We start from the raw sequence: 12472 nt of genomic DNA, 5'->3' as shown, positions 1-12472 counted from the left end.
TAAACATTCAGAAATGTATGTACAATGTCTTAAAATAATTCCAGCTTTTAATTGACTGTCATAGGAGTTTTAGAGCGCAGGTCTATATGGGTATGGAAAGGGCTCCATAGACCTTACAAAAAATCGCATGCCATTTTTGGTAAAATTCCGACTACTTAAGTGTAGGGGCAAGTGCTCTACATGTGAACATTTTCCAGATTTTGGCCTAATTTTGTTCATAAATCATAAAGTATTTACAATGTCAAAAACTTATTTATTTCTTTTAATAATTATAAAATAGTCTATAATTGCAGACTAGTTTTATCACGTTAGCTAAATAGAGAGATATAAAATAAATGTTAAAATTGATATTTTTGTCCATAGGTACGACTACTGTTTGAACCTAATGGACTGTATGATATTAGGCAGGATTTGTACCTATAGACAATATTCTTGGTACAACTTTTCAGCAATTATTTTGGACTAGATATTGTCTCCAGGGTCTACAAAGACCTCGGAATCCTCGTTTAGTACGCAAAGCTTAAGTTAGACGAATAAAGCTTGATTTTTCATTAGTCAGGGTGTCCATAGGTACACTACTCTACCTCCTTTTTATTAACCATACTATTTAGTTATCAATTAAACACCTGGCGAAATGCGAAAACTGTAGAAAACAACTATGAAACCTTGAAGATTATTTTGTGATTACACACTTGTATCATTTACCGAATTCACAAAAAACATTTATATTACGAGGATATAAATTTAGTTATTAATAAAAAACACTTTTATTACATACTATTACAAGTTATTAACATAAATTTTTTTCAGAGCCAAAAAAATCTCCGTACCTACATTTATAAATACCTATGGTGAATAACTAATTGTTAGTAATAGAAGAAAATGCATTTTTCAAGTTCACGATGGTAAGTCTATCGTTAGTAGTTCTTTAAATACCGGCAGTGTCAGTGTCCACAGGTAAAACCGTCCACAGTACTTATACTTCTATGTATGATCGAGTGCCACTTGACAAAAACTTAAAAAAAAGTTATAAAACGTTACTCGACTGAAGGTTGCTTGATGAAAAGATTACTCTACCAAATGAAATTCTTCTAATAATTGGTCTGCTAATTTACGCAGAAGCGATCTGAATGATATGTGAATTAAGAGTCTACAAAAAGTTAGTCGACCAAAATTTACATCTACTTAAGAATAATTTGACTCTGCGAAACCATTTTCGGCGAAACGTTGTAAGCGAATAGACAATCTGCTAAAAATTGGTCGGGGAATCAGAATCATTAGGGTAGGTACCCCAGCTGAATACAGAGTCTTAATTATTTGCAAGAATATAGATTATTTACTAACAGGGGCAATTATTTCTAGCTTAATGCCAGCTTTTAATTTACAGCCGAAGGAGTTTTTTAGCGTAGTTATCTATCTAAGTGTGTACGAGTATATCGGCTGAAATAAATCACTTGCGATCCCTATGCGAATTTATTGGTCGGGGAATCATCAGGTACCCTCGACTCGCACTTGGCCGATTTTGGAGTGGCTGTGACCACAACCTTTTTTGAGGGCTAGATCCGCGCCTGACGACACTACTTGTGTTCTACGTCGAGGTTAAAAAACATTAGCATGAACTAGAACAAAAGATTATTATATCGTAGATATTTACACCTACCTACCGTAGATATCTTCATTTCAGCTTATGACTTGGCCTTTTCCGATTTCTGTCAAAAGCTACCATATTCATAAATAGTAGATGTACCGTATTCATAAATAGGGATGAAAGGCACTCATTTCTGTCCAGGTAGTTTATTGCATTGCATTCACGTCAATTTTGGAACTTTAAACATCGGTCTCCATCATAAGGCCAGCGTCTCAGCGACACAAAGAAAGTAAAATAAAATGTGTGATGATGATTGTATTGCACAGCGACGAGTCCTCATACTCGGACATCCAGCGGCTGCGCGAGCGCACGCACGCCATGCTCAACCCGGCGTCGGCGACGGAGCCGCTAGTGCAGGCGCACTCGCAGCCCAACAGCCGCAGGATGTCCAGCGACATAGACGCCAAGCTCGCCGCCAACCTCAACACCAGGTACCACCATATTTTTATTAAATGCTCATAAAATTCATAAACATTCCACTATGAAACCGAAAAGTTTTGCTTCGAGAATATTCATATAGACCAAAACTACAGCGGGGGCAATTTTGCCTGATATTAAGTGACAACCAGAATAAATGTCCAGCATCCTTAACTTTCTGAATCAGAAGAGTGTGTTTTGCATGTTTATGTCTCAAATAGGTATAGTTACATGTATGTCTCTAGGCGACCGTCCGCAATCATCGCGGCGTTCCGGCGGCCGTCGCAAGCGCTAGCGCTGTGCGCCGCGACGCAACGCCGCTTCCTGTCGGAGCTGTCGCCCCACTCGCGCGCCTCCATGGCCTCCACCACCCACGAGGCGCTGCCTTCAGCTGCTGAGATCATGGGACAGTAAGCATCACACTAACCCGATGGCCACGAAACGCACGCCTGACGCCGCTACTCGGAGCGTACGTTTCGTTGCCGAGACGTTAATATCGTTATTAGAGCTAGCGTCATTGTTTAGTCAACGCTATGGCCGCTTACATCGCGGTGCTACTGCTCCAACGTTACATCATGTATGTTTAATGACATCGAGGGCTTCTATATAGACGTTTCTGCTACTAGAACGCATATAACATAGAAAGAAAAGAAATTTCTCCGAAAATATCACTCATTGGAATATTACTATCTGCTGAAGGAATGTTTCTGTGTAGACTTTGAGTAACCTTATATATTAATACCGTCCTAATTAGGACATTCTGTAAAACTACAACTCCGTGCAGGATATGGCTTTCGCATGCACGAGATAACCGAAGGAGGAGGAGGAGGAGGAGGAGATGTAAACTGTTGTCGGAGAAGCTACTTCAAAATTGAGTAATATGTAGCTATTAGGTGTTGTTCAATGGAACTTAGTACGGATCGAACGAATGATAAAATAATGTAATTACACATAAAAGTAAAAAGAGTATGTAGATAAACTGGTAGATAAGAACTCTCAATTAAATATAGCGGTGACAGTTTCATGTCTATTCACCACTGGCGGTTGTGTGTGTGTGGATGGCCATTCTCTACGGTCTTATGCCTACTACTTATTTAATGTACTTTTCACATCACCTATTCGGAAAACGGCTTTTTCACATCACCTATTCGAAAAAGGGCTTTTTCTTTCCCGCTAGGAGGGATCAAAGTGGCACTTTTCTTCCCTGCTAGGAGAGATCAAAGTTGTACTTTTCTGTTCTAGGAGACGATTTTTGCTTTCTTGCATACTATTTTTTTTTGGTCAAATAATACATATTTTGGAACATAACAACCTCATAGTTGATGTGAAAAGCAGTATGTGTCACACGGTATCAAAACTATTTCGTCTTGGGCGTTAACACTTGAATCCCTCATTACGCTCAGGATTCTACTTTAGAATCCATCGCTTCATTCAGGATTCAATGCACGCCCTTAACGGAAATATATCATTTTGATCCCTTGTAACACAAACTACTATTCCCCTACCCCCTTTACCAATGGTCCTGAAAATGACACTGCTCACGTTGTAGGTAGTCCGCTTAATTCCTGATGAGAATTTATATAGCGCAAATCCTGTACCAACACTTACAAAAACAATTAGCCGAGCTCGTTGGGTAATTAAAAAAAAAACTAAAGTAATAAAGAAATAAATTTTGATTTATATCCTATTTATGTAGACCGGTGTAACATATATTTCGCAAGTCCCAAGTTTTGTGTAATTAGTAATAAAGTGCTACTGTTATTCAAACATATCTTTCAGTGAAAAAACTACACGAAGAACTCGAGCAAACACTAATTAAAGTGCGATCATAAATTAAGGCAAGGCACGTGTGGTCGGTGCACGTGGCGGCGCCCGAGCCCGCGTCACCCGCCGACTGACGCTCCGCGACCGCAACACCACTCTAGGGTTGCTAACACCTCCAAGTCCTCGAATTAGTTTCATTTTCAAAACGAATCAGCTTTACGAGAATCTGCGCTTAAAATATAGTCTGGAAAACCAAGCTAGTAACAGGAGAATAAAAAAACTATACTTATCTCTCTTTTTGAAGTAACAATACTAGCATAAGAGAAAGGCAGTACGATTATCTCTTACTATGCTCCACCGACAAGCAACTCTTACCAAAGATTGTACCTACCTTTAACCAAAATTATATATTGTTTGTATACATATTCGTACTACCTACAAGAAACTCGATTTAAAAATGGTTGTTAAAGTTATGAGTTTTCTTTAAAATGGACTCGCGTCTACAGAATACTTGAGCTTCTGGAATATACTATGACTCTGCTGGACTTAATTACTACCTATAATCTAAAAAACTGGTTAATAACAAAACCAATGTTTTATTTTACTTTTCAAAACTTAAGTTTTTCGTAAATTTACTTCGTAATTTATTTCGTAAAATATACAAATATATTTTACGTTGAATTTAAATGACAAAGTTAATTAATTCGTTTATAAATAATGACCATCTCGCTTAACGTATTTACTAATATTGTAAATATTTGTAGCGTCATGAAAAATATTCTACGTATTAAAATCTAACTAACTAAAACTAATTGACTAATTGGCGTAACTTTAGTTTGCATGACTTCGCCACTCCCAGTTATAGTACTTATATATTTTCATCCTGTTAATCCCTTTTATCTATGTATACATATAGGTCGTTTGTTTAACAATACCTAAAGACCGCTGCGCATACATCGGTAATAGATTCTACGTGGGTGGTGAGTTGGGTGTAGTAAGGAGATGTACAGGAGGGACAGCCAAGTGCCACTAGACTAGCGATACCGCCCCCGTAAGAGTGAATGTATCATTAAAACATTAATAGCTTTGTTTTCTCCAAAAATACACAAAATTATTTTTTCTTGTCAATATAAAAATAAATTTGTGCTTCAAGTCTCATCCTTATAATTAATTAAGAGCGCTCTTACAAGAAAAGTCGAAATAATGCAAAATTGATGATACTAGTCGACGAAATTCAGGACTTTGCGCTCATTATTAGAAACAATGAGTACTTGTTCCAGTAAAAGCGTCTTCTTATCTTTATAAATATCGTTGTAAATATTAGAAAAAGGACTTATTAAATTAGTAATGATTTTTTTTCTGATGGTCGTTTCCGAAAAACCCCGTGAAGCACTGAATGGCGAGCTCTTATTTGGAAATGTTGAGAATTTTACTCTGCTAAACCTGGCTATTTTGTATTACTAATACCCTGTACTTTAGGCATATCAAACTATATTTTTCCTACATACCTTTGAGAAAGAGAAAATCAAAGTAAAACGAACTCGATTTTCTCTCCGAAACAAGTGTCAATTCCTACGAAAATCTACTTAATATCGAAGTCATTTTCATACTCAAGCAATCTGCAACGTTTGCTTATACTGTTGGTATACATTAGTGTTTATGAAATTCTACTATAATTTTTTGGCAATTTTTTGAAAACTACTCTATATTACCGATGACGCGCGCTGCGCCAGCTCAGTGCCGCGGCAGAGCTTGTAGAGGCAGGACGTGTGTCGGTCGACTCCGCACATTTTCAACGGCGACGACGAGGTTTTTTATCATTGTGTGCGGCGGGCGCCGTGTAAAACGCTATACTGTGTGCGTGTAAACCGCAACGAGAGACTTTGATCCTAGCACTGTTTTTATAGTATTATAATTTATAATGGTACAGTTTAATAAACTACCGGACAGGATTAAAAATATTTGAAACGACCTGACATTCTATATGTATTTATTTGACTCAAGATAGTACTCAGGGTCTGATGATGGAGCCGGAAGGTGGTCACCGGTACCAATCAACCATGCAACTAAACCACTTCGTGTTTAGGCTCGTTTTATTCATCTCAACAAGATCTTTGACACAAGATAGTACTCAGGGTCTGATGATGGAGCCGGAAGGTGGTCACCGGTACCAATCAACCATGCAACTAAACCACTTCGTGTTTGGGCTCGTTTGATTCGGCTCAACAAGATCTTTGACTTAAGATAGTACTCAGGGTCTGATGATGGAGCCGGAAGGTGGTCACCAGTACCAATCAACAATGCAACTAAACCACTTCGTGTTTAGGCTCGTTTTATTCGTCTCAACAAGATCTTTGACTTAAGATAGTACTCAGGGTCTGATGATGGAGCCGGAAGGTGGTCACCGGTACCAATCAACCATGCAACTAAACCACTTCGTGTTTGGGCTCGTTTGATTCGTCTCAACAAGATCTTTGGCACAAGATAATACTCAGGGTCTGATGATGGAGCCGGAAGGTGGTCACCGGTACCAATCAACCATGCAACTAAACCACTTCGTGTTTAGGCTCGTTTTATTCGTCTCAACAAGATCTTTGACACAAAATAGTACTCAGGGTCTGATGTTGGAGCCGGAAGGTGGTCACCGGTACCAATCAACCATGCAACTAAACCACTTCGTGTTTGGGCTCGTTTGATTCGGCTCAACAAGATCTTTGACTTAAGATAGTACTCAGGGTCTGATGATGGAGCCGGAAGGTGGTCACCAGTACCAATCAACAATGCAACTAAACCACTTCGTGTTTAGGCTCGTTTTATTCGTCTCAACAAGATCTTTGACTTAAGATAGTACTCAGGGTCTGATGATGGAGCCGGAAGGTGGTCACCGGTACCAATCAACCATGCAACTAAACCACTTCGTGTTTGGGCTCGTTTGATTCGTCTCAACAAGATCTTTGGCACAAGATAATACTCAGGGTCTGATGATGGAGCCGGAAGGTGGTCACCGGTACCAATCAACCATGCAACTAAACCACTTCGTGTTTAGGCTCGTTTGATTCGTCTCAACAAGATCTTTGACACAAGATAGTACTCAGGGTCTGATGATGGAGCCGGCAGGTGGTCACCGGTACCAATCAACCATGCCACTAAACCACTTCGTGTTTAGGCTCGTTTTATTCGTTTCTATAAGATCTTTGACACAAGATAGTACTCAGGGTCTGATGTTGGAGCCGGAAGGTGGTCACCGGTACCAATCAACCATGCAACTACACCACTTCGTGTTTAGGCTCGTTTGATTCGTCTCAACAAGACCTTAGACACAAGATAGTACTCAGGATCTGATGATGGAGCTGGAAGGTGGCCACGGGTAACAGTCTACCATGTAACTGAACCACTTCGTGTTTGGGCTCGTTTGATTTGTCGCAACAAGATCTTTGACACAAGGTAGTACTGAGGGTCTGATGATGGATCCGGAATGTGGTGACCGGTACCAATCAACCATGCAACTAAACCACTTCGTGTTTGGCTTCGTTCGATTCGTCGCAACAAAATCTTTGACACAAGTTAGTACTCAGGGTCTGATGATGGAGCTGGACTGTGGCCACGGGTACCAGTCTACCATGTAACTGAACCACTTCGTGTTTGGGCTCGTTTGATTTGTCGCAACAAGATCTTTGACACAAGGTAGTACTGAGGGTCTGATGATGGATCCGGAAGGTGGTCACCGGTACCAATCAACCATGCAACTAAACCACTTCGTGTTTGGCTTCGTTCGATTCGTCGCAACAAGATCTTTGACACAAGTTAGTACTCAGGGTCTGATGATGGAGCTGGACTGTGGCCACGGGTACCAGTCTACCATGTAACTGAACCACTTCGTGTTTGGGCTCGTTTGATTCCTCGCAATAAGATGTTTGAGACAAGATACTACTCAGGGTCTGATGATGGAGCTGATGATGATTGACAGGTACCCGTCGCCACCTTCGCGCTCCATCATCAGACCCTGAGTACTACCTTGTGTCAAAGATCTTGTTGAGATGAATAAAACGTGCCTAAACACGAAATGGTTTAGTTGCATGGTTGATTGGTACCGGTGACCACCTTCCGGCTCCAACATCAGACCCTGAGTACTATCTTGTGTCAAAGATCTTGTTGAAACGAATAAAACGAGCCTAAACACGAAGTGGTTTAGTTGCATGGTTGATTGGTACCGGTGACCACCTTCCAGCTCCATCATCAGACTCTGAGTATCACCTAGTGTCAAAGATCATGTTGAGACGAATCAAACGATCCTAAACACGATGTTGTTTAGTTGCATGGTTGATTGGTAATGGTACCTTCCAGCTCCATCATCAGACCCTGAGTACTGTCTTGTGTCAAAGATCTTGTTGAGACGAATCAAACGAGCCCAAACACGAAGTTGTTTAGTTACATGATAGACTGGTACCCGTGGCCACCTTCCAGCTCCATCATCAGACCCTGTGTATCTTCAGTGTCAAAGATCTTGTTGAGACGAATCAAACGAGCCTAATCATGTTACTACATGGTTGATTGGTATCCGTGACCACCTTAATCATCATCAGATCCTCAGTACCAGTTCGTTTTTAAACCCTCGTTGATACAAACTTTACAACCTATAGGTACCAAATGCAATGACGAAACATGTAAATAAGCGAGTAGGTACCTATAATTTCTTTCGAGTAATATACCTTCATAAGTACGAGTATGGGGCTATTCATAAATTACGTCGTTTCAAATGGGAGGAGTGGGGGGGGGGGGGTCTGGACATCGGATGATGGTAACATGACGTAGGAGGAAACAGATTCATCCGAAGCTTGATTTTTGGATGATTTGAGGGGTGGGGGGGGGGGGGTCAAAAATCGTCAAAAATAGATGACGTAATTTATGAACAGCCCCTATGTACATTTGCACTGCATTTAGTATTTTCGTACTTACCAAATAACAGTTTTAGAACTTTAAAAGTTAAGTACAGTTAGTGTTGTTATGGTTGATTTCAATATGCTTCGCGAAGGATCAAGAATGTTTAATCCATCATTGTAGTGCGAGTGTGGTAAAAGGGATCGGCGTACTGAGCTCGCACGGCCTGCCGCAGCGCGTAAAATACCTAAACTCGCTCAACGCCGAAATGTAATAGCGCTCTTAAGAACCCACACCTTATTTCCAGATGTTTTGATAACCTTAAACAAAAATTATGTTGCCATAAAACGGGGTGGCTTTAGGACAATTTGGGGTTAGTTTGATAGTTTTAAAACGTCCACTAAATTACCATTATTCATTATTTACTGAAACAGTTCGTGTAACTAGTTAGATTACTACCTACCTATTGACGCTCACATACTATAAAAAATTTTATTACCGATGACTTTTAAGTGAAATTAAATTTCAAAATCGCCCCTGCGTTTTAAAGCAACCCTGATTTACTTAAACGCACTTGCCGATATGTTTACATGTTTAACTCTGGTTTAACCAAAACAATACAAATATTACAAGAGCATCACGTCTCCTATAGGTACACCTACTATTTCACCCACACAACACAGGCAACACTCCGGCTCGTCCGCCATCCACGACGTGTCAACACCATTCTAAAGCACACCCCTTTGTATTAATAGACAGCGACACAAAGCCTCGGAAACTTTCCAACCAGCGAACGTTGTAAAATATGGAAATGAAATTATATACATATAGGTATTCGCGTAAAGAAAATAATGTCACAGCAATAAGATTACTCTAGCACATGTCACTATTTTGTTTTACCCCTAAGCGCAGTGGCCTATAAAATGTGTGCGGGAGAGCGTTAGAAACATTACACGCTTAATTTAGCGGAAATCTGAACCGAACACAATATTATAATGATGTAACACAAACTGAAATGAAGAATATTTATTAACGAGAAAAATAAGTGCGTAGGTTACCGTTAGTGTGAGATTAATGCACTTTTCTGGTTTACAGCGAGGCTTTGAGTAAAGCCCTGTCCGCACTTTACGCTAAACTGCTGGTGGTGCTGGGCCTCGCGTTCCCGATCACTGAAGTCATCGCCAACGGAGTTCCCGACGCGTATTATCAGGTAGAAGTCACACGACCATCCTGATAAATAAATAAAAACCTTTTGCTAACATTAATAATACCCATCCACTTAATGTAGGTGTTACCTATCTATTTATACCTACATATAATCTTATCTTTTTACAGGGATTCTATTTATATTTGTATCTAGTCTCAGTTATTTTCATCGTTTTTCAATACGCGAACCTGATGCGTCAGAAGGCAGTTAATACTATTATTCATGACTTTGGTAAGTGTACATAGAGTTAGTATAATATGTCACTTGAGAGCTTTGCTGTTATTTAGGAGAAAAGAAAATAAACGCTTTGGTAATCATCCGCTTTAGTTAAACAAAATGGGACATTAAAATCACATCTTGTTTGCATAATTACAGCCGCAATGAATATTACCTTCTTTAGTTTGCATTCTACAAGCGTTCTCGGCGTTTCTTTTCGCATAAATGTTTTACAAAAAATCTCTACACATGTTCTTTAATGACTGTATAGATAGATCTAATTAACTCATATATTTCCAGAGGAAACTGAGGAGAAAGACAAAAATGCAAAACCGGGGACAAGTGAAAAACCCAAGCACAAGGAAACTATATCGCGCTACGGCAGTTTTTACTTGAGGCTTGGTGCCATTGGTAAATAAAATAAACTATTGATTAATTATACATAAAAAATAAATTGTGTTAAACTCCTAAGACTAATAGCTACAGTTCTGTTTTTGAAATAGGAATCCTTATTTATTTATTTATTATTAATATCACAAGAACGGTTACAGTACTTACTTATACCAATTACACTTGCTACTATGTACTTATACAATTATATCAATAGAATTTTAAAAAATTAACCACATCATAACATCATTAAAAATTATACAATTCTAACAATAATCGAATGACCCCGTTTCCTCCTACGTCATGCTACCATCATCCGATGTCCAGACCCCCCCCCCCCCCCCCCCCCAAATTTGAAATGACGTAATTTATGAATAGCCTCATATCACACGTTCAATATCACACGTTCAATCAATCTTATATACTTAATGAAAACTAAAATTAGGTTCTTATATTTTTTAAGTGATTATAAGGGCTTTAAGACTAAGGGGGTTAAATATAATTGTATTCCACAGCATTTGGCATCGGTTCCATGGTGTATAGCGGTTTAGAGTTCGGAGAGTATTTTGAAATGACTGACGATTGCCGAACTGTGCTATCTGCCTTCACACCGGCTCTCCGTATGGCGCTAACTCTTCTGCAAATGCAGTTTATCTTTCTCACAAGTAAAGAGATTTCGGAAGAATCCGGAGCTTACAAAATGATACAACGATTTGGATTTATGCACATGATAGCTACTAATATGTGCGAGTGGTTGTACGTACTAGTGGAAGAGACAAAGCACGAGATACATCACCTGGAGCATGCGATGGTTGCGCATGGAAATGGAACGCACGGTAACGGGTCTCTGGAAATACCCTGTCGAAGAGCTAATATTATGGGAGCGTTGCTACAAAATGCATCACCGTTCCTGTTTCCTTGCACGATCGAATATTCGCTGATCGTGGCTGTAATTCTTTACGAAATGTGGAAGGAGGTAAACGGATTAGTTTATATTATGAGAATTTACTATCACGGTGTAGTATAAATGCATATACTCTGGTATTCAACTTGATTTCCAACGGCTTTTAGATATTTTACTTATTAAGACAATTAAGCACCTACTCTACTTCTTTAGGTTTCCACTGCTCAATATTTAGGTTTTTTTCAACTACGGCAAATCCAAAAAGGAATATTATCATTTACATTATACTTTAATACCTATATTTGTTGTTAAAGTTTCAAATCTAACTCTATTTCAGGTTAAATGCACCCCCGAAGATTTTGAGAAGAAATTTCATATAAATACGAAAAATAAATCAAGGAACAATTCTGTGACCCCTGAGAAAATTCTACAGCAGTTTGGTATAAACACAAATAAATTAATAACTTTTATGTCATTTAATATTTACTTAAGCCAAAGCTTAATACTCGCCGGTCTATTTCACAGCTTTCTTGATATTTTTATGTTATCTGAATATTTTTGTTGAATCGTTGTAATTTATTCGTAATTACCAAACACTACAATGCAATTAAGGTACTAGGCGTATACTAACTACTTAAACTCAGATGCTTAACAACTTTAACCTTATCAAACCAAATCCAAGACAACTCATATTCCAATTTTACTATGTACTTTCATTATAATTATTTTAGGCTACTTCCTACTGTCGATATGAAGTTGTGAGTAATTATGTTTTATAATTTTGCAGCTGGTATGCTAGGCGTAGGCTCCCCGTACGGCAGCCGGGCCGCACTACATCACTTCTCTGTGGACTGCTCTCACGCACATCGCGGTCTCTTCTCAGGGATTTTAGTGATCGTACTCACCATCATATCCCTCATTATGTTCTTCGTTCTTACTAATAATCCGGCTACGATCAACGTAATTATGACACAATCACTATTAGCAGGCTAAGCTTTATTAGTTCACTAAAACCATATTATAATATGTCGTAAATTCGTTTTTTCAG

At 39.0% G+C, this 12472-nt stretch overlaps 1 protein-coding gene across 3 annotated transcripts in view; it reads left to right on the top strand.

Moving 5' to 3' along the window:
* LOC134806798 (proton channel OtopLc-like) overlaps positions 1-12472 on the top strand; it is a 28920-nt gene that overhangs the window by 14687 nt on the left and 1761 nt on the right. For all 3 annotated transcript variants that reach the window (XM_063780170.1, XM_063780172.1, XM_063780171.1), the window contains exons 3-10: positions 1915-2079; positions 2311-2475; positions 9803-9917; positions 10043-10145; positions 10431-10541; positions 11036-11496; positions 11762-11864; positions 12212-12384. In XM_063780170.1, coding sequence (XP_063636240.1) covers positions 1915-2079; positions 2311-2475; positions 9803-9917; positions 10043-10145; positions 10431-10541; positions 11036-11496; positions 11762-11864; positions 12212-12384 — 1396 coding nt within the window. The remainder of the gene's footprint in view (positions 1-1914; positions 2080-2310; positions 2476-9802; positions 9918-10042; positions 10146-10430; positions 10542-11035; positions 11497-11761; positions 11865-12211; positions 12385-12472) is intronic.

This window comes from Cydia splendana, chromosome 3 (assembly GCF_910591565.1).
Source record: "Cydia splendana chromosome 3, ilCydSple1.2, whole genome shotgun sequence".
NCBI lineage: Eukaryota > Metazoa > Arthropoda > Insecta > Lepidoptera > Tortricidae > Cydia > Cydia splendana.
Note: the sequence above shows the minus strand (reverse complement) of the source record. Positions and strands in the feature narration are given on the sequence as shown.